The sequence below is a fragment of the Schistosoma haematobium genome, chromosome 1 (genome assembly GCF_000699445.3).
Source record: "Schistosoma haematobium chromosome 1, whole genome shotgun sequence".
NCBI lineage: Eukaryota > Metazoa > Platyhelminthes > Trematoda > Strigeidida > Schistosomatidae > Schistosoma > Schistosoma haematobium.
The window spans coordinates 24,823,191-24,846,138 of record NC_067196.1 but is presented as its reverse complement, the minus strand read 5'-3'; the positions used below and the strand labels follow the sequence as shown (position 1 = coordinate 24,846,138).

General features: G+C 38.4%; 1 protein-coding gene across 2 annotated transcripts; it reads left to right on the top strand.

Annotated features, from left to right (window-relative positions):
- The first annotated feature begins 1,439 nt into the window (after nucleotides 1-1,439).
- On the top strand, nucleotides 1,440-21,898 carry DHX9_2 (ATP-dependent RNA helicase A). 2 transcript variants are annotated; one of them, XM_035730543.2, is made up of 14 exons: nucleotides 1,440-1,551; nucleotides 9,784-9,928; nucleotides 9,963-10,103; nucleotides 10,135-10,272; nucleotides 10,309-10,451; nucleotides 10,887-11,070; nucleotides 12,225-12,476; nucleotides 14,008-14,211; nucleotides 14,314-14,767; nucleotides 15,876-16,503; nucleotides 16,698-16,876; nucleotides 17,857-18,233; nucleotides 20,202-20,462; nucleotides 20,682-21,888. In XM_035730543.2, the coding sequence occupies exons 2-14, from the start codon at nucleotides 9,803-9,805 to the stop codon at nucleotides 21,459-21,461; spliced, it is 3,867 nt and encodes a 1,288-aa protein (XP_035588047.2). In that variant the 5' UTR covers nucleotides 1,440-1,551; nucleotides 9,784-9,802; the 3' UTR covers nucleotides 21,462-21,888. The 2 variants fall into 2 exon arrangements, with proteins under 2 accessions (XP_035588047.2, XP_051073514.1); XM_051213956.1 differs by having other exon boundaries at nucleotides 10,309-11,070; nucleotides 12,225-14,767; nucleotides 20,682-21,898.
- Nucleotides 21,899-22,948: the final 1,050 nt, after the last annotated feature.

Below are 22,948 nucleotides of genomic sequence, written 5' to 3'. Positions count from 1 at the left end.
ACCGGTTTTAGCCTATCAGTGCTTACTGAGTCTGTGTTTCCATGTTTATGTACTACGAAATGTTCAAGTTTTCTCGGGATAACTTTGTATGGACCTTAGAATGGAGAGCCAAGTGGTGCTTTTATTTTGTTACACCTCATCCAAACGTGCGTGTAAATACTTAGGTCTTAGGGTACAAATACTGCTTACAACTGTTCACGAGCATTAATTTGTTTAAGTTCGGTTCTTTGGCTCCGCAGACGGTCCACGTAACTTTCCAAGTCAAGTTTATTGCATTCAGTTCAAGGATTGATTAGCTCATTTGATAGTATCAGAGTTGTCTTGAAGACTGACTTGGGTTTGAGTGTGATATTAGAGAAGCCTTTAACTGACGGTGGAAACGTTCTGTTATCCCACTAGCCTAAGGATGATATACAGTGTAACGTATTCTGTTGGAGCTCAAAATTTTAGATAAGTTGTTGGATAGTTCAGATTCAAATCGAGTTTCTTTGTCTGTTGTTGTTGCAATAGGTTTACCAAAAATGGTCACCCAGTTATGTATAAAAACCTTGGCCACTGTTTCGGCCGTGATGCCCGTTGTCGGTATGGCTATGAGAAGCCTCGTGAAACGATTTATAGATGTAAATAGATAATTAAAACTATTGGAACACAGTAACAGACCTTTTAAATCTGCATGAGCATTGACGGTTAGCCTCTGATTGTTGACAAGGCGAACACTGTCTAATCCATTTTTCTGCATCGTTTTGTAAACTCGGCCATGTGTATCTCGCATTGATTGGTTTGGTAATAAATTTCGAGGCAGCATGAGACAAAACATGAAAGTTGTCAAATATTATTTCTTGCGTACTTTTGGGGACGAACGGTCGAAGCATCGCCTTGGTCGACACGCAGTAAATCAAACTACCTGATGGCATCTGTCTTATTTTGAATTTAGTGTGCTGGAAATGCTAAGTGGTTAGGGAAATTACGAGCAATTCTTGTCTGAAGGTAATAATACCTTGTCTCTACTGGAGCGAGTCTTTTTGAGAACTCAATCGGTTTCCAGCAGTTTTCAGACAGTTGATCAAGGGTGCCACCTACTGCTTTGTTCGAAGCATCATCCATCAATGTATGTGAGAAATGGGAATTCGGACGCGTTGGCGTGGATGCTTGAGCCAGTTCCTTATTTGGCTGTTTAACAGCTCCAACAGCCTTAGAAGTCAGGTTAAATTCTTTTGTTTGCCGTCATAGGAATCTGTCAAAAGTTACACTGAGCACAACTATATATGAATCTACAACAAAAGTTAACTAAATCTAGAAAACTCATATGATGTGCTAGATAACTTGGTATGGAATATTCCCTAATGATACCCTCTTCTTCTTTTATCATTGTAATCCCTTATTATGTGTCCTAAAAATTTCGGAGTTTGCACATTTTAAACAAATATAATTTTGGGACCCATGAGTTGTGTTACTGCATGAAATAATATACATTTATGGGACCCATTTGTTTTAACTCATTGGTCTTGTATCATCCCCTCACTTTGGGCGCTTACTCGGTTGTTGTACGAAGTATGGTTTTTATTCGCATTGATTTGTTGTTTGTTTGGTAATTGATTCCTCATATGTCATTTGATATTATATCCCGAATTCCCTCCCACCGTTAGGTGTTCGCTATTTATTTCTCGGCATTTTCGTCTTTATATGTCGTACATTTTAGCCATCACTGTAACTATAGTTACAGTAATAGTGATGAGAGGCATATATTAACTTCGTCTGTCCTATGGGGTTAGTAATGAGGTATACAACGCCTCTCAGTGTCTCTACTTTTTCGCGGCTCCTATATATCTGTGTTTATGTACCTGTTTCTTATTCCGCAAGTTCGTCATTGGCTCCCCGAACTCCCAACTTTGGGGAAGCCGCTATAGTAAACTTTGAGGAAATGGCACCAAAACCCAAAAATCCCCCAGGTCTGGTGAAATTCCCCAATATTTCCCCCAAATTCCCCTTCAACCTTGGTGAAGGTGATTTGACTTTGGGGATTTCCCCAAAAGTCCTCCAAACTTGGGAAATTGGGTCAATGTGTTTGTGGCTCATCTCGTCCCAATCTCTGTTTTGGGGAAAACGCTACAGAAAATCTTGGGAAATAGCACTTAAAGCCCAAAATTTCCCCATGTCTGGGGAAATCCCCAAAATATTTGGGGAAATTGGGGGTTTTCCTCAGTCTTTCTCCAGAATCTTATGACACCTTGAAGTTTTTCCCCAGGTTTTGCATTGTCTTTACTTTTTAATCGTTTGAGTAATGAGTATGTTTATGCCGAACCTTTGTTCTCCCTCTACTCTTATTTTAACTGATTTAACTACTGTTCAACATAATAAGTAAGCAGCTGACGAGAAACCTCGAAATAATATGAATTCATACTATTCTGCACCAATATTTGTTCTTGCTTTATTTAAATAATAAGTACTGTTTACAGCGTTTCCACTCCCATGGGATAGCAGCACTCACTTATCCGAACCAAAACCTTTGAAGGACCATCCGATTTACTGGGGCCAATTCCACCGTCATCGGATGCCGCGAAGGTCCTGACATTATACCTTAACACAAAAGTGAGCCCACGAAAATCAATTGCTTTACGTTGGTTCATCACAAACATTCTAGATTTCATACAGAACGGAATTAAAAGTAAAAACTAAATATTAGTAAAATAATTAGTATCGGGATTTAAAATTTGAATTTAAGGCCAGGAATTGAAGTAAGCGTTCTTAACACTGACTGACACCAAATATAGTAGAAAAATGCCATTTAACCTTATGAATGAATGAACCTCGCGCCAAAATATAAAACTTGCTATTCTTAGTTTCATTGGTTCGTTCATAAATGCAGTCTCGCTAGGCTTTCTACTGATCTGAAACCAATGCCTTAGTGGTTCAGTTGTTTATGCCTTTCGATAAAGGGATCCCTTTCGGCCCCCAAATGCCCTGGTACGGCCGATAGTGGGGAGAGTCTGCTCTCCCTCTCGAAATGCTCTCACATGGCCACGCGTATGTAGCCTCTGCTAGGGAAGTCTTACTCACTGCCTTCTCGTGGAGGGGGTGTTGTTTACGGAATTGAGAGGACGAAAAGCGGATGTCCAGCGCTTTAACCGGGTTGGTGGATATAGGGAGTCCACCTAGGGGAGTTGGAAAACCCTGGTTCCAAACCAATGGTGCACAACGGCTCCAGTACCCTGAGGGAACAAGTGGTATATGAACCAATCGTTGGTCACCGGCTACCATGGGACTGCATCTCCTTACGATGCTCCACTGTCTTGTGAATCGGACCTTTAGGTCGAAGGCTCCGGGTGTGGTCCCCTGAGAAAACCACCCGCTTCGGTTTGGGCACCTGGATAGTATCACAGCTTTCACACAAATCAAATGAGATTTGTGTGGCGCATATGTATCTGGTGCCCCATTGTACCAGTATTTGTGTTCAAATAAATAAATAAACTATCCCACTCGGTCATTCATTGTTATGATCATCACCAAACGTACCATGAGCATTTCCCACTGGAGGTGGTTGGAAGAAAGTTAGAGGCGGTCAAACCAAAACGTGGCATCGGCGCTTGAAGTCACTAACTTCTAGTCTTAGCCATGTTGGTAGATGCAGACTACTTGGTTGGGGTCCGCGTGACTATCGTAACCAATGGTTGCAGACTGTGTGACAAGACTCAGAATCGATCACAATGGCGTCTTTGTATACACTCTCTTCCCTTAAACTATGAGGTTAAAGTCGCTTCATATCTTTATTCCTACGAACTAATTATCTCTTCCTGTACTATATCCTTATACAAAATCTTTCTTTTATATATTACCACCATTGAATTAATTGCTTCTATGAATCCGGTGTTCATCTCGCTGTGCTAATGAAGTGTGGCAACTTGGATCGATGCATATATGTCTGGTCTTACGTTGTAGCTGAATAACTCCACTGTTTCGTACTGTGGTATTTCACATTAGCGTAGAGTACCAGTTCAAAACCCCAAATGGGCTTGATAAGCTATCAAAAAGCGATTCATGAGAGTGGCAATTTGACGTTTCGTCGAAATCCACCCGATTCAATAGTTGTGTGTGTTTAAAGTCCTTGGTCTTTGATAATTTAGAATGCCCTGGTACGGCCGAGAGTGGGGAGAGTCCGCTCTCCCTCTCGAAATACTCTCACACGCCACGCGTATACAGCCTCTGCCAGGGAAGTCCTACTCATTGCCTTCTCGTGGCATTACTGTTGTTTACGAAAATGAGAGGACGAAAAGCGAATGTCCGGCGCTTTAACCGGATCACAAATCAATGGTGCACATGTGCTCCAGTATCCTGCGGGAACAAATGGCGTATGAACCAATCGTTGGTCACCGGCTACCATGGGATTGCATCTCCTGGCGATGCTCCACTGCCTTGTGGGTTAGACCTTTAGGTCAAAGGCTCGGGGAGTGGCCCCCTAAGATAACCACCTGCTTCGGTTTGGGCACCCGGGCAGTATCACAGCCCACACACAAATGATGAACTCTCTATGCCTATGGAAATTACTTTTCTCGCTTCGAAAAACAATCGATTGATTCAAATTATTATCATTACAATTATTGTCATTATTAATGCTATTATTATTACTACTATTATTGTCATTATTGTTATTATTATTATTATTATTATTATTATTATTATTATTATTATTATTATTTTCCACATTATTCACCCTCTTTCATACTTATACAGCGGCTCGTCTTTGGTGGAAATTCAACTGTATCTAAACGTTCTCGAGTCACTGTCCGGTTGAAAATTGTATGTTACCACCGAATACGAGAACTGAAGCAGTTTTTCTGAAACCACGTGCATCATTCAAACTGGCTGCCTTCAACGTTCGCACATTTATGCAGGTCGGACAACATATAGGGCTGGCTATGTCTTTGGAAAGTCTTCATATTGATGTTTGTTGTCTATCCGAGACCCGTATTCAAGACTCTGGCGAAGTACTACAAGTTCGATCTCCATCTGTCACTTCGAAAAGCTTGTTTTACGTGCGCTTATCCGGGGACCCTGTGGCATCTTCGTCTAGTCTTTCTGGAGTTGGTGTCGCACTAAGCGCTAGAGCTGAGGCAGCACTAGTCGATTGGGTCCTCATTAACAGTCGGTTATGTGCTGTCAGATTAGAAAGTTCCACCAAAGTGAGAAGAAACCGGCGTGAGAAACGATGTCTTTTCGTCATCTCCGCCTATGCCCCGACAGATTGCAGCCCGGATGCAAACAAGGATGAGTTTTACCACCAGTTATCTGTTCTCCAGAAAGTGCGTTCGACAGATATTGTAGTACTAGCCGGAGACTTGAATGCTCAGATCGGGCGTCTAGGCACAGAAGAGAGTCGTTTAGGTGGCCGATGGGGACTTGTTGGTCGCAGGTCAGATAACGGGGACCGTCTACTGCAACTTTGCACAGACCACAACCTGTTTCTGGCTAGCACTAACTTTCGGCACAGTCATCGCCGATGTGCCACCTGGCGTCCTCCCTCTGCATCTCAAGCCTGGACTCAGATTGATCACATCACGATCAGCTACCGCTGGCGTGGTTGTGTACAAGACTGCCGCTCCTTTTGGAGTATCTATCTGGACTCTGACCATGCCTTGGTCTGCGCCAATCTTGCCTTACTTTTCAGTGGACAACGAAGTGACAGCCATCAACGGATTGATATTAGCAAGCTGGTTGCAACTTCTGTTGCAAGTAAGTATCGAACTGAGCTAGCCTCTAGGCTAGCTACCACTCCACCGAAAAGTATAGATGAGCATTGGTTGCAATTGCATGACGCCATGGAAATGGCGGGTACAGTCAGTTGTGGGTTCGCAAAACGTCCCGCTTATAAGCACTGGGTTTTCGCAGGTTCCTTACAACTCATTGAAGCCCCTCGGTCTACTCCGGGTGACCGTGAGTTTGATCATAAACGAAGGATGTTACGTAAGGAAATTGGGCAAAGCTTGCGTAAGGACCGAGAAGCCTGGTGGTCGAAGCGTGCTAATGAGCTGGAAGCAGCAGCTGCCTCTGGTAACTACCGGAAGCTCTTCCAACTCATCCGAGCCACTGGCAGCAAGAAGTCTGGTGTGAGTGAAACAATCTTCCAGGATGATGGGCAGAATTTTTTGAAGGGCAGTTCAACTGGCCTGCTGCTCCGACAACATCGGTCAGACTGTCCTGCCCTCCATGGCCGGTGACGGCTGATCCACCAAATGAGGAGGAAGTCCACAAGGAACTCCAACTCTTGAAACGCTACAAATCACCTGGCCCAGATGACTTACCTCCGGCTCTTTTTAAAGATGGTGGTGACTTTCTGACTAAGGAACTGACGGCGTTGTTTACCAAGGTTTGGGAACTAGAGAGTGTACCAACGTCATGGAATGAGTCGATAGTTGTCCCTATCTTTAAAAAGGGTTCACGTCGTTCCTGTAACAACTATCGGTGGATAAGTCTACTTCCGATTGCATCCAAGCTATTGGCTTCCGTCATACTTCATAGGTTGTTCAAAACCCGAGAAAGATTGACTCGCGAGGAGCAGGCTGGGTTTCGTTCTGGTGGAGGATGTATTGATCATATCTTCACCCTCCTCCAAATGTTAGAACACCGCCATACTTATCAAAGGCCAACAATCGTAGTGTTTCTTGACATCAGGGCTGCCTTCGATTCGTTGGACAGAACTGTTCTCTGGGATTGTCTACTGAAGAAGGGTGTGCCTGAGAAGTTTATTAACATCCTAAAAGCCCTATATAAAAACACCTCAGGCAGAGTGAGGGCATACAACCATCTCTCTCCATTGTTCCATTCGAGCAGTGGGGTTAGGCACGGTTGCCCAATCTCACCATTCCTCTTCAACTTTGCCATCGATGACATTCTGGAAACAGCTCTGATGAATGTAAGTAGTGGTGGTGTGGATCTGTCGCCTGGAGAAAGACCTCTCGATCTTGAGTATGCGGACGATATTGTCTTACTGTGCAATAATGCCCAAGGCATGCAATCCGCACTTAATCAGTTGACAATCAGTGTCCGTAGGTATGGTATATGCTTTGCATCTTCCAAGTGCAAAGTACTTCTACAAGACTGACAGGATTCTAATCCTGTACTCACCCTGGATGGTGAGCAGATAGACGTAGTCGAGAAGTTCGTGTATCTGGGTAGCTGCATAAGTGCTGGTGGGGGTGTGAGTGATGAGATCAATGCACGAATAGTGAAAGCCAGAGCGGCTTATGCCAATCTGGGCCACCTTTGGCGCCTTCGTGATGTTAGTCTGGCTGTAAAAGGTCGGATCTACAACGCGTCGGTGAGAGCAGTTTTGCTCTATGCTTGTGAAACCTGGTCTCTCCGAGTTGAGGACGTTAGACGACTCTCTGTGTTCGATCATCGCTGTCTCCGAAGGATTTCTGACATTCAGTGGCAACACCATGTCAGTAATGCAGAGGTTCGGCATCGTGTGTTCGGGCACAGAGATGATAATTCAGTTGGTGTCACCATCTTGAAACACCGACTTCGGTGGCTTGGACATGTTCTACGAATGTCGTCCCAGAGAATTCCTCGTCGTGCATTATTTGCCGACTCTGGGACTGATTGGAAGAAGCGGAGAGGTGGTCAGTGCATGACATGGTGTTGTGGTATGAAAGAAAGCTGCAAAGGACTGGCTTGTGTTGGTCCTTCACGACTCCCTGGTTGGGGTCCGAGAGATGGTGCAACACAGTGGCTAGAGACGTTATCAGATATGGCTCAGAATAGAAGCCAGTGGCGATCCTGCTGTAATCTTCTTTTACTTTCTTCATAAAAAGTGGTTGTGTCTCCCTTACCTGAAAGATTTCTTCCGATTGTACCTTTGCGTTCCCTCATTACTACCACACTACCTTACACCAATCTCTTCGTTATTGTTCTCTTTTTTTTCTATTTCTCTTCGAATTCTCATTTTGTGTGGCGCATATATATATATATATATATATATATATATATATATATATATATATATATATTGGCGCTCTCTTGTACCAATATTTATGTGTTCAAATAAAATAAAATAATTTAGAATACATACTGAAACCAGTTGGTGCTGAATGTTACTGTCTGTTCGTGTAGTATTTGGATTCAACTGAACTGTTACCCATTTTAATCAAAATAATGATAGCGACTACTGACTTATACGAAATACTAATCGCAATACCAGGTTGTCATGGCACGGTGCAGTACTCTTTTATTTGTAGTTAGGATGAAATATGCTTAATTTTGTCAAGAGGCACTACAATTCCTCATTAGAATTAGGATACAGAATAAGTATATATTTACCCTTACTCAGAATCCGATTTCGAAAATAACTCTTAATCTTTATACTAGCTTGATGTTATGTTTCAGTACCTTGATTTGCAATTGAAAGCCGGACGTTTAGCCATTCATGGCTCACCGAAGAACCGAATATTCTTCGATCCTAATACAAACGTTTTCGGAGCATGGATTATTTCAATAATGTTTTAAAAGCTATAAACAATTTCTCTGTTTTGTATTATAGGTCATTTTTTAGTAAAAACCTTTTTCTGATTACCTACATATTAGTTTTAGTTTCTCAAATTGATTTAGAAGCCATCCAAGTTAATATTACTCTTTAATTCGACCAATGTGTTCATGTGACGAGATCTACTTAGCACACTCAATGGTAATTTTCAAACCGAACAATAAAAAGGCTAAACAAATGACCGTGCACTATTATCTTGTGTTTTTGACCTTTTCGATCTTATTTTAGCATATTTACATTTGTAATTTCCCACAGCCTCAAAGTGTCCTGGTACGGCTGGGAGTAGGTAGAGTCCGTCTCCCTCTCGAAGTACCCTCACAACCTAGGAAGTCCTACTCGGCCTTCTTGCGGTGGAACGAAAGAATGAAAGGACGAAAAGCGAATGGCCGACGCTTTAACCTGGTTGGTGGGTACGGTGTATAAATCTAGGGGAGTTGGAGAATCATAATTCCGAACCAAATTTTGCACATGGGCTCCAGGATCCAGAGGGGGCAAATGACGTGTGAACCTATGGTTGTTCACCGGCTGCCATGGGGCTGCATTTCCTAACATTGCTTCGTTGCCTTGTGGATTGGACCTCTATGTCAAAGACTCGGGGACTGGCCCCTAAGAAAACTACTTGTCTCAGTTTGAGCACTTGGGTAGTATTCGAGCCTCCACACAAATCGAATGATTTATGTGGCGCCTATTTGTACCAATAGATAATTCTTCACAAAGAGACTACTAATGACCCATGACTGAATATCCGTTTCTTTCCATGTAAGACATTTGAAAATGTGAGTATCTTTATACTCGTACCAAGTTCATAATTGCTCAGAACGAGTTTCATAAACACAGAAAGTCTTTTACATATGAATGTTGTAGGGCTCACCACTGTACACATTATTTGCACACCAACCTGAATTCGCCATGAGACTACTGTCTTCTAACTTGGTACTTGAAATTCCCACCACGCATCTACTAAGTGATTAGTAAAGTTACTTTGCTCCCATTGTAAGGCGTTCCTGCTCATTTTTATTATATAAACGAAGACTCAAAGTGTTCCAATATACACTCATTTTGCGAGACCGTTGAAACATTACCGTTTATTTTGTTTCGCTAGCTGCATGCCATGGTATTGTATCATATGTTAACAGGTTTATATTTGTAATTGTTCTAGAACTTTTTTCTCTAAATATTGAACTTAAGTTGCATTCTTGTTTTCCGTCAATTTTTTTTTACATAAAAATATGCTTCTCATTTTTCAGATCTCAATAATTATCGTCCATGTGTGATCCTGAGGGGATTAAGTCATTTCTGTACACTTTCTTGCAAACTAAGAAACGCATAGCACCGGAGTATACTTTCATTGAGAAGCCCGTCGGTCGGAATAAGGTTAGGTTTCTTTGTGAGGTAAGTAGAGTTCTCTCCCTGCACCTAGTTATAGGCTCGGGCTGATGGCTACAATTACGTTGGAATAGGAAATTCTACAACAAAAAAAGAAGCTCAAACGAATGCAGCTAGAGACTTTGTTAACTACCTTGTTCGTGAAGGTGAAATCCCTGCATCTTCCGTTCCAACAATACAAGTATGTTGCATGTTTGTGTCTAAATTAGCAGCCTGGGAATGTCGTATATCCGGAATCTGCAAGCACATCTATATCTGAAAACTTTGGGCAAAGTTCTCAACAAGGAAATTCGTTAGGTTCTGGTGGTAGCTACATCAGTAGCATATACGACCAAAAGAAGTTGGAAGAGGTAGTGTTTGTATAACTTCATATTCTTTGTGTTAAGGCAGAAGAGGTGGATTTAACTTCTGATTTGCATGGTGGTTGGTCTATGGAAAACGCCAAGGCACGTCTAAATGAATACTTACAAGCAACTCGCCAGCAAGTGGGCCAAGTGAAATATACTTCAGTCGGTCCAGATCATAGCAGGTAAGACAGCGCCATATGGTGCTATTTGTGTAAATGTATTAAGTCGATATATTAGCTCGCAGTTATGACTCTTGTGACATCATATATTTATACATAGTGGCCAGGCGGACAGGAACGCTGGGTGACATAAGGAGCATTCAGTGCCCTGATCGCTTCTCCACTCAATTTCGCTTATATTTTAACGAATTGAGTGGTCTTGGCGATCAGTTGGCTCTGAGTGCTAATAAAATGATACATTCATTTGTTTACAGCTTGTATTCTTGGCCTTCGTAATCATCGTTCAACCGCAAGTTCAGTCATAGTAGGTAAGTTCTTTTTGCTACAGGATAATTCACCTAATTATGCTAAATTAGTTACTCCAAATTAGCATAAAGTTTCTTTTAAAATGTCCAAATAAACGCATTACTTTGAATCAACTGTTTAAAATGCTTACAGGAGTTACATAGCGGAGATGACTGTCTTGGCGAAAAATCTTCGGAAAACCCTGTACGCTCGGGAGGCGGGATCAAACAAACAACTAGCATCTCGTGCTTGTTGCCTATCATTGGTCCGGCAGCTCTTTCATGCAGGCGAATTGGAAGCATATACTGGCGAAAGACGAAAAAAGAAGCACAGTGAGGTAAGTTTACGCAAAGCTGTTTTTTATTTACTGTTATACACCGCGATGAATTCCTATCCAAGATATTTATTTTTATGAAAGTCATGTTGGCAGGCTATCTTCTTCATGGTCTTTAATTCTCACGGTTCTTTAGTTATAGGGCTAAGTCAAGTTAATGATATGAAATAATTGGAACTGTTAGTGTCAGTGATAATGAGAACGATTAGACATTGAATAATATGGTACAAAAAATGAATAAATCGGATGAATAAAAATAAATATAAGAATAAATATTATGGATACTCAAGACACGAAGATAATGAGTATATGCGTCAGTGTCGCTGATCGATTTTGAACTAAGTCACCCAACGTGTCCGACTCCTAATTGCAGTTATTGCTCTGTCAAAGTATATTTGGAAATTATGATGGGTTCTCGCTCGGATTCTGTCATAGTTCCCTACTCAGTCAAAGGCTATGAAATTATTTACTTCTGAAAACTAGATTCTTAATCTCTGGTTTGATTCGTATAGTACTTGGTTTTAGAGTGTCGTACTTGATTTATAAAGTAATTTACAGATTCCATTTCGCTTGTTACGTAGTCTCATTTAGAATATTGACGCAATATATATATATATATATATATATATAACAAAATACAGTGAAAGCAAACAAGTTCTTAAAAAAATCCGAATCAAAATTTAGCTAAAAATTCCTGTTGGCGGGATATAGATTCAATCTAAGCATGTTCCTTGTAGGAGTGTGTTGGAGCAGGCTGATTGGTCATTTCTTAACCAATCAGCACGAATGGCTAATTAGAGAAGACTAGAATTTCAAATGTACTAAAGTTTTTCTTGTGATTTTTACTCCCATCCAACCTTGTTCATTTGGAGTATAATTACGTTCCTGTTCAACCGTGTTCTGATTCAGAGCGAAGTAGTGTCCGAAGAATACTAAGCAATAAGAGTAGCTGGGTCGTAATGAGAGATCATAGCAGTCCAGAAATCTAGTTTCTACAATTCTAGCTCTCATGAACTTTATTTCGTCTTTGATTCATGTTACACAGTTGTAATTAATTATTTAATGGAGATAAACCGTTGATGGCACTTTTCCTGTTTTGCGTTTTCCGTGATTCACCAATGAAACAAAACATTTTAGCTGTTTATATCTGTATTAAGGTTGCAGTGCATGATGTCAATTTGAATTCAAAAGTTGAAGAAAATTTAACCGATGTGTTGGAAAATTTGGGTCTTCCCGTTAATTTGAAACCTACAAGTCTCCCACCAGATCAAGCTTATAATATGATTACCAATTACAACTTGGTAGACTTTGGTGATGCTCCTAAACAACAACCTCAGTTGGTCGCTTGGTGTCCACCACTCCCTAACTGGAATCCATGGACTGCTTGCAATATCGATGAAGGTCCAGAGGTAGGTTTTCATAAGAGATGATTGGTTATACTGAAAATAATATAATTTACGCTTGTTAGCATTATACCTATCAGTATAGCATTAAGAAACCAACCGGTTATCAGTAGGTCGTCCAAATCGACTCAATTGAAAAGCATCATTCTTCTCAAGGATTGGTAAAATATAATTAGTGTCCTTCGACGACTTAAAATGACCTTGTAAACGCAAATTCCACTGTGAGTCAATCATGTGCATGGTATAAATGAATAATTGCAAAAACCATGTTAAGGTGGGCGAATGTTTTGTATTCATATGTACGAATGCTTATTCAGTAAGCTTTTTGATTTCCAGTTTCAAGTATCTTCAGATCACTTTGGGAATTTGTTAATCACTGTACGGTATTATGCACATCTTAGTTTTATTTGTTTTCTATTACTACTTTTTCCGTGGTAAACTAATCACTCTCCCAAAGTCACTAAGATTCGCTCAAGTTCGTCCTTACTCTTTACTCTTGCAGTGTTTGTCAATCTTATCAACTAATTATTAGTGGGTTTTGCTTAGCTCTAAATAAGTTACAAGCTGTCCGTCATCAAGTTTCAAATTTTGCGCGAAAATTTCAGAGCCGCCATCTTGAATTTAATTCATTGATACAGTACACTATCCAAGGATCAATGTAATTTTTAGTCTAGTAATCTGAGGGTAGTACCTACTTTTACTTAAACCAGATAACCTCGTAAGTATATTTAATACACTGAGTGCTAAACTTATTGCGAAGTTAGATAGCATTCCTTGATTTTCTTGAATGGAATATGTGGAGCGAAGCTGGAACTTGAAATCTGATTATTGAGAGTCGAATGTTTAAACACCTTTACGCGCCCTTCAATAGCTTAACAGCTTGGAATGAATAATTCTAGACTTGATGTAGTTCCAGCTGTGATAAGAATGAGTTGAATAAAATTCCTACTACGTGTTCTAAGTTACTAAATAAAATTTATGTGTGCAGTGATTCTTGCTTCCGCTAAGTATTTATTGATATTTAGTCTTTTTATCAGTCCTTAGTTCGTTGGGAATTCAGTTAATTATTTTTACTTCCCTAATAAGTAAACTATATATATATCACAAGTTACTGGCTATTTAATTTATTGGGATTTAAATTTGTTTCATAATATGATGTATGGTTTGTGCATTGAATTGAAATTTTAGTTTGTAAATTATATTATTTTTCTGTCAGATTTCATGGCTAAAAAGTGTTGATATACTTTAAGGTGTCATTTAAAAAATCTCGATATAAACGTAAATCAAGCAATTTATCTGTTTATAAATTGTTTGTAGAAAATCACCTATGATAGATTCCGCACTAAATGATACAAAGAAATTGGCATTATCATACAGTTAAGAACCGCAAACTGTAGTGACATTGTTTTGCTTTTTTTACGTAATGAATTAAAATGTAAAAAAATTACCCATGTGTATTATTTATATCTTTTGGCTGACTCACATTTTTGCTATTTAGTTTCATCTCTAAATATACCATTTGTCTTTTCATCTTAAGGCTACTCAACCATTACCTCATATTAGCGCTAACTTGGCTGACGAACGGTTACGTCGACTTGATAGCGACCCTCAGTTGCGGTCATTAATGGATGAGCGTGCTCAGTTACCCGTGAATCCTTACAGGGCTTCAATACTAGAAGCCGTTAGACGGAATAAAGTGACAATTATTCGTGGCGAAACCGGATGTGGCAAGACCACTCAGGTTTGTTTGATCTTATGTAAATTCGTTGCATGTTTACAGTACATATGTGGTAAACGTGAACATATTTGCTCTTTTTATTTATATGTCTATTTATAATTTTAGATTCCTCAGTTCATTTTGGACTCGTATTTAGAATCGGGAATAGGTGCCGAATGTTCTATTCTGGTAACACAACCACGACGTATATCTGCTATAAGCCTTGCCGAACGCATCGCTTATGAGAGAGGCGAAACTGTGGGAACGTCTGTTGGATATTGTGTTCGTTTTGAGACCGTTTATCCTCGTCCGTACGGGTCTATCTTGTTTTGCACTGTTGGGACAATGGCACGCAAAATGGAAGGAGGTCTTCGAGGAGTGTCTCATGTTATTGTTGATGAAATACATGAGAGAGACGTTAATACAGATTTCATGCTCATATTACTGCGCGAAATGATAAGAGCAAACAGAAATCTCCGACTTGTTCTTATGTCTGCTACCATTGACATAACTATGTTCAGCGAATACTTTGGCGATTGTATGGTTTTGGACATCGAGGGTCGTACACACCCTGTTGAGTGTAAGTAAATGCGTATTTCTGTTTTATTTTTTAAAAATCTATTGCAGTAATTTGAAACTTTGTATTGTTTATTTAGCCTCAGTTTGTTACTCTTGAAAAGATTACGATTCATTTAACCGGCGAACAGAACGAAAGTCAGCAACACGACAACAGAAAAGCCAAACTATTCACTGCGCCCCAGCCTTACTAACTAGAGGAAGAAGATCAGAATCAGGGAAAAATATATTCAACAAGCAGTCAGTAGTACATAACCAACAAGCATACAACTCAAGCGTATATACACAGTATAAAATGCCCTTGAGAAACGATCCAAAACAGTCTATTAGGAGAGGAAACGAACCAATGACATTTAAGGTCCTTCCAAGTGGAAAATACAATCTGAAGGTAAAAATGAGCACCTTTGGCGGGAAAATGAGAATTTCGGACTTTCAAAATAAAATCACAAAAATAAAACGTTTACGAAGTGATTTCTGAGAATCTGGCATCCTCAAACAGTCACAAACTAAAATTTAAAGGAACAAATGAGGAGGGAAACTACAGCAGTAAAAAAGTTGCGTGGAATTACTTATAAGCTTACTCCTAGCCAAAAAGGGCTGCGATCGTCTTTGGTAATTGTTATCGTGAAATATATTTTCGGGTAGACTACTTGAGTGAAACTTGATCTGTCTGTAGATGGTTAATCAACTACTCAAGTGCAAGAATGAAAGTTCTGCGATCATTCTGAATGTCAACTTTTCTCTTGTGAAGTTAAATATCACGCAATAATTTTCCATTGCCTATGGGTTAACTTAAATAATGATGGAGATAATCACATTGGTTTTTTCGTATGAACTTTTTCCATTTGTTACCAAAAGGTATTGTAAAGTAGTTTAGAAATCCTAGCGACGCAGTTCTGCATTGCACAGAGTTGTTGAAGATGAAGGGGAACTTATATATATATATATATATATATATATATATATATATATATATATATATATCATGACTAAAAATACCTACATGTTTTAGCATTAATATGTCTTATATTTCGTTACACAGCTTTCTATTGTAATCATTTTCTCCACGTAGTACTGTGTTATATACAGGTTGTTTATATTTTCACTATCAGATTACTTTCTAGAAGACTGTGTAAAGATGGTTAACTTCGTCCCTCCACCTGCTGATGAGAAAAAACGGAAGCACCGCCAAGAGTTAGAAAATGCGACTGATTACGCTGAAGAAAATTGCAACTTGAAGTGTGATCCTATTTACGGGGAGGCGGTGGTTCGTTCCATGGGCGAAATGATCGAAAAGGAGGTTCCTTTTGAACTTGTGGGTGCGCTTTTGGATAAGATCATAGGTATGAATATTCCCGGCGCTGTTCTTATCTTCCTTCCTGGTTGGAATATCATTAGTCTTTTGCGAAAGTATTTACAGTCTCATTCGAGATATGGAAGTCCCAGCTATGTTATTCTGCCGCTACATTCTCAGATTCCTAGGGAAGACCAACGCCTAGTTTTTCGTTCCACTCCTTCTGGTGTTAGAAAAATTGTGTTGGCAACTAACATAGCTGAATCATCTATCACAATCAATGATGTTGTCTTTGTGATAGATTTCTGCTTATCACGCACGAAGCTTTTCACTGCTCGTAACAATCTGACGTCATATTCTACTTCATGGGCAAGCAAAACAAACCTGGAACAACGGCGAGGCAGAGCTGGTCGAGTTCGTCCAGGATTCGCTTTTCATCTTTGTAGGTAAGTAAGGTGCTTTCCTTATTCTTAAGTTTAATGTAATGATTAGTTCATTCAATGCGTTTATATAGGACTGACATATACTGCGTTTTGCATGGAAGACAATGCGGTTAATATTGTTTATCGAAAATTTGTTTGCTCAAACATTTTTGTTAGTTAACTTTGTAATTTAATTGCAACGTTGCTTTCATTTTTAGTCGTGCTCGCTTTGATCGTTTAGAACAGCATGCTACTCCGGAGATTCTGCGTACTCCGTTACACGAACTGGCATTACTCATAAAGCTTTTGCGTCTTGGTTCTGTTAGAGACTTTTTAATGAAGGCTTTACAACCACCACCACTCGACGCAGTTATTGAAGCAGAACATACATTAAAAGGTAAACTATGTTACTGAGTTGTATATTTATTTTATTGTGATTATTTTTGTAATTTGTTGTCATACATCATATAATATGTTTGTAAAATTTAGCAGACTAATTGCGAAGTATCCTAAGATTGTTTAGTATATTAAACACAAAATCCAACGAATTTTTACGTGATATTTTCATTGTAGTTTACTGACTGATTGTGAAATGTTTCAAATCTAATGATATGTCAATAAATAGGATTTATTTCCTCCATTAAAGGATGTTATATTTCTCTCTTACGGTTATAACCCAGCTATTCCTATTGCTTAGTATTCTTGGACACCAAATCACTCGACAAGTCCCCAAATCAGAAAACGGTTGTACAGGAAAGAGATTATATTCCAAATAACAAGGTTAGATGGAGGCAAGAAGCACAATAGGGAAAACGTTAGTATATTCATAGTTTTTCACATGAGAAGATTTCTAGAGTGTTCACTAAGTATTGACTAACGCTTATTGGATCAGCGTGCACCAAAGCAATCGTGCATTGAGCATGCTTTAATGCAGTCTACGTCCCGATACCAAAGGGCTTATTGGTATGGCAAATATATGGGAGTTTTAAATCATCTGCCTGTTATCTTCGTTGAGATTTTTCATAAGATGAGCATGTACTCCTACTGAGTAGTTTTGACTTGTACTACTTTGTACATGACCGTTTTTAGCCACCGGTGAATGTTTTCAAACCATTCCTTTTCCAGTGTAAATAACTTTGGTGTGTAGTGGCTAAGTTAAAAATATACGTTTTGGGCGATTTCTAGTCATAATAACGAAATCAGAAGTAATAATTGTGAAGTTTAGAGACCATAGTTATGTTACTGATACTATCTAACTGCCCAGATCACATATAGTAAAACAGTCATCGAACTTAATACCCTGGTAATTGTATATCGTTTGTTAAAGCTGATTTTTTCTGAAAAGAAATGTTACATTTTTTCTCTAATAACAATCAGAGATGAAGGCGTTGGATAAAAATGATGAACTAACTCCTCTGGGATTTATTCTTGCTCGACTTCCAATCGAGCCACGTTTGGGGAAAATGTTAATATTTGCTTGTGTCTTTAATCTGGGTGGAGCAGCTGCTGTTCTCACATCTACTGCAAGTCTTGGATGTGATCCATTTTTATTGCCTCCGGATCATAGGAGACTCACAAATCAGCAACGGTCATTTGCAGCTGGCTACTCAAGTGATCATTTGGCTGGTTTGAATGTTTTTCAAGAGTGGACGACTGAACGTACTCGTCGAGGTGATGAGTCAGCAGATTTATTTTGTGATCAACATGGTTTCAATAGCTCTGCGTTAAGAGTTATTGATGATGCTGCAAACCAAGTATGCACTTTTAGTATTTCTCTTCGTTTTCTTCCCTGCTTCTTTATGGTCTTGTGAAGTAATTTTTGCATAAATTTGACTTTTCCTATATATATATATATATATATATGACTAGTAATACTACTGATAATACCACTCTGGTGGGGTTCAAACACATGATAAATTGTTTGAAAGTCAAGTGATTTAACCACAAAGCCTTCAATTATTAAAATCGTGGTGACTAATAAACTTAACCTGTATGGAAGTCACTTTAAATCTATAATCATATTATAGAAATCTCCAACAGATGTTTTACTTATAAAGAAAATTGGCAACTGTAATTATAGTTCTTTAAGATTTTGCCCTTAGATTTCCATTTTTAAGTTAGCTTTTAGTACAGATTCCGAAATATATCTTCATTAAAGCCTAAACAGTCTTGTATCTTCTTTATTAAAACACATCCCATCTGTTTTTACGGTTCCGAGCAGCAATTTATATATCATTGTTTCTCATTGACAGATTTTTTAGTTTCATGAAATATGGTTTATTATTGTACACTGTAAACGTGATCACCGGAATCACTCACCTGATGTCGGTTCAAATCAGAAGACTCTTAACTTCGCGTAATATTTATACATAAATCAATGAATGGTTCTACAGTAAATAATAGTCTACTTGGGTTACAACCTCATATTCAAGCTGAAAAACTCAATAACAACAGTCAACTCAGTGCAGAAAAGTAAAAAAAACTAGTTCAATAAATCAAACATAAATGTATCGACCAATAAGAGAACAGTCAGTTTACAAGTAGTAATTGACCTAAATAAAAGAAACTATACAATTAGAAACTCGATACTCATAAGTGAAACAGTTACAAATGGATCTGTTAGTTGTGTTAATTTTGATAATAGCTCATTGTGGAACTAACAGTCTGGTCTTCTTCGATAACTGTAGACCAGAAACAAAAGCCTGCATCATGATCACATTGAGTCAGAGTAATATGTTTATTTAAAGTAAAATCTAATTGGATACTCGTTTGGTTTTAGCTAAAGCTAATGATATGCAATAATGTATTCTTTCTCACAGAAAAATTGCAATAAACAACTAGACCACCAAGAAGCAGCTGTCTATTCATTTGTATTGCTAAATAAGTGCAATAAAAAATCCAACTTAGTTGACAGTCTATGCTACTTACATAACCAGTTTTAACAAATAACTGTGTGATTGGAATTTTCACCCATCTTATTGCTAATTCAGCATTATGAGTTTCGTTTTGATACTCTCAGGCTGTTCAAAGCGTAATAGAAATGAAAATTAACAATGAATGTAAACAACTTGTAATCCATTGTGTTATATTTCCGTTGTAAGGATGTTAGCGTTTTCCTTTCGCCTACGTAAAGTCTCCATTATGATTGAACATAAGTTGAAAAACTGCTAAAAATCAAAGAGCACTGAAAACCTGTTCTATCCTAGCTTCGGATAGTACTATACAATTGCGATCCCACAGGTCTTAGTGTTACTACTATTAAGTATTCGACCAATTGTGTGTCAGTAAGATAGATCCGTGCAATTTTGACATAATTAAGGTTAAGCCTACTTGGTATATCCCAATCGTTTACAAAGTCAATGATTACTTAACCCGTATCGCATCATAGCTTTTTTACTGCAATTATTTTCACATAACTTGGTTTGTTTTGACGATTTTTATCAAGTTGACTGATCTTATTGTTTGCTTTCTAATCTCGATTGGTTATGATAAATTTCAAACCTTCTTGGTAAGTGTTATCTGATTCCAACCATATTGTGTCTTTAATAGCTCCTAGATAAGATGCATAAAACTTTATATAATAGTTAATTTTTGTTCTGCATTTATCGATGCTTTGTAAACTAATTAGTACTGTTATTCATTCTTCAGATTGTTTTATATACGCTGTTATGTGCATGACTTCATGACATTTTATTTTATTTTATTTCTATCATTTTTTTTAGCTTAGAGCTATTCTCATTAACTTGGGTTTCCCAGAAGAGTCACTGTCGGATGCACCGGTTAATTTTAATTTGAAACACAATATCGATTGCGATATACTTAGTACTTTACTTGTGTCTGGATTGTATCCAAATATCTGTTTTCATTCAGATAAACGCAAATTACTAACAACTGAAGGTACTTTAGCACTTATACACAAAAGTTCTGTCAATTGCATGAAGGATATCAAGTTCACTCATCCATTTTTTGTTTTCGATGAAAAAGTAAGTGTTGTCAAATGTTAAAAAATAATTCAACAGGTTTTTAATGGAATAATTATATATTAAGATAACGAAAAACCGTTCGTTATTTATTTACTCGATTAAGAATTATACTTTTGAAGAACTGCTGTATTTTTATGTACAGAAGTAAACATTTATCTACTTATTATAAAGTTGCATGACGATATTATGATAGAAGTGTATTATGCTTTCATATTTTAGATTCGTACTCAGGCCGTTTCGTGTAAAGGTCTTTCAATGGTGAATCCAATTCAGCTAATGCTTTTTGGCTGCCGCTCTGCTATCTGGAAATCTGATGATTCTAATGATAAAGGAATAGTTGTTATTGATGATTGGATTCCTTTCCGTATGAGCTTCATGACTGCTGCCCGAATTTTCGCCTTTCGTCCAGCATTGGAGGCATTACTTGTCCGTACTTGCTTACGACCAGAAGGTGTTGCCGATCTTCGAGAAGAAGATCAGCATGTTATTAATGTGTTGCGTCAACTATGTTCGCCAGAAGCATTAAAACCAAATGCTGGTTTTGATGAGGCAAATAACTTCGATTCTCCGCCGAGAAAACGGTTCGCTACATCCAGTAATTGTCCGTTACTCTCGGGTCGGTCGCATCGAAATAAAGGGTATGAAAATTCATACTCGGAAAAACAAGGTTTTGGACGCTATACTAATTGTCCTAATCGTCCTACTGACCCAGAACAGGTGCATGATATTCAATGTGGTCTTTGGCAAGACCCTCAGCCGCAATTTTCAAATCCGCGATATGATCACGTACCTGTCAACCGATTTTCTGGGAACTACATGGGTGCAAGATCGTTTGGTCCTAGTGGTGTAGGAAATAATTTTAATGGATCATCATGGAATTCATATGGCGCACCAACTTTTGGTGGGTATCCATATCAACAACAACAGTTTACAAACGATCGGTTTGTGCAACCTAATCAAAGACCATCAATTAGACCTCATTGGGGTGTCCGTTACTAATTTTTAGTTGCATAACTTACTTTTACAAAGTGGTTTTAACTGTATTTAAGTGTTTTCAAGTTAGATCCATCTTTACTACGTTTTACTTATTTGTGATTATTTTGAATTCATTTATATATTTGTTACATCAATATTCCGTTCTATGTAATCTATAAAATGTGTTTCTTGTTGACTTCTTTTCCATTGACTAGCTTCATTGTTTTGGGGTTTGAACCTTTGTTTTCATGCACCGTTATGTTGTTACTATTTTGGTTGCAATGATAAAGTCGTTCTAACTTTTCTATTTATATCTTTGACCCATTACTTAGGAACAAAAAACTAGGATTCGCTCTTCCATGTTCATTTTACTTATGAAAATTCGTTCCATGGTTCATAATAACAATTCATTTCACATAACATATCAGTTTGATTAATATAATGTCTAAAGAATTACCCTTAATAATCATCCAACGCTTAACTAGGTTTGGGAAAACTAGGCTAGTTTCAGGTCTGGGTATGGATATATAGACCAAATATTCATCCTTCACAATACCCTAAAACATATATGCCTACCGACTCCCAACCATCCATGTTTCTCAACCTTGAGTCTGCAGTCGACTCCATAGACCAACTGTCGTAGAAAGGTCTACCAAATAGTAAATTAACGTTGTACAGGCTCTCTAACATTGCTAATTGAGTCAGAGCTTATATCTAATTGTCATCGGAATTGATGACTACAAGTGATGATCATTGGAGTTGTCCGCCTTCCCCATTTTTATGAGCAAGTCGTTTGACGGAGTAGAGGGACTTTATCGATTGAGATGGTCCACCGATTATCTCAACGGGCAGTGATTTCGTGTAGAAGTTGGAAGAAAGCTAGGGATGCAGATATAGCTGGATGATAAAAATTGTATCTTGTTGCCACAGTATAATACTACTATACGATAATTTGAAGGGTGATTAAAATTTAGGCTGGATACTCAATAGGTTCTATATACAGTCCGGGTCGTGTTATACTGGCTATGCAATTCACAACTATAACAGAGATCTAGGGAATAGTCTGAGCAGTACTTAATTCAATGGGATTGCAAGCAGTCCGCACTTAGTGGGTTTAAAGATGAAGTAAAATAGTAAGATGTATTTGTCAGTTAACACTCAGTGAATAATCACATTTTCAGTGGCCACAGACGGCTGAACGCTAACTCGAAATCCAAGTGAAGTTCTCCATAATCAAGTGCAAGAAATGGCCAAATAAGTGGTGTTTCGATGAGAGCACATGAATTCATCATTCCGAAGAGCAGTTTATCACCAGAGTATTCGTCATAGTTTTTGATCAATTCGTCAGTCTACTATTATGTGAGACTGCGGTTTCTCATTTGGTTGATAACTAATCCTCCATTTTTCACTAGATACCTTACATCACTATCACTTGAAAATTTTCAGATTCTAGTTTCGTTCTTACCTGGAGTTTTGCACTCCCTATACACAATTTTGTATCGAAATATGAT

Excerpts from the sequence above, each read along its gene's own strand:
- DHX9_2 (XM_035730543.2), top strand. The coding sequence starts at position 9,803 with ATGTGTGATCCTGAGGGGATTAAGTCATTTCTGTACACTTTCTTGCAA. Across the intron at positions 10,452-10,886 it reads GTCGGTCCAGATCATAGCAG|GAGTTACATAGCGGAGATGA; the intron begins GTAAGACAGCGC and ends AAATGCTTACAG. Across the intron at positions 16,504-16,697 it reads TTCGCTTTTCATCTTTGTAG|TCGTGCTCGCTTTGATCGTT; the intron begins GTAAGTAAGGTG and ends TTTCATTTTTAG.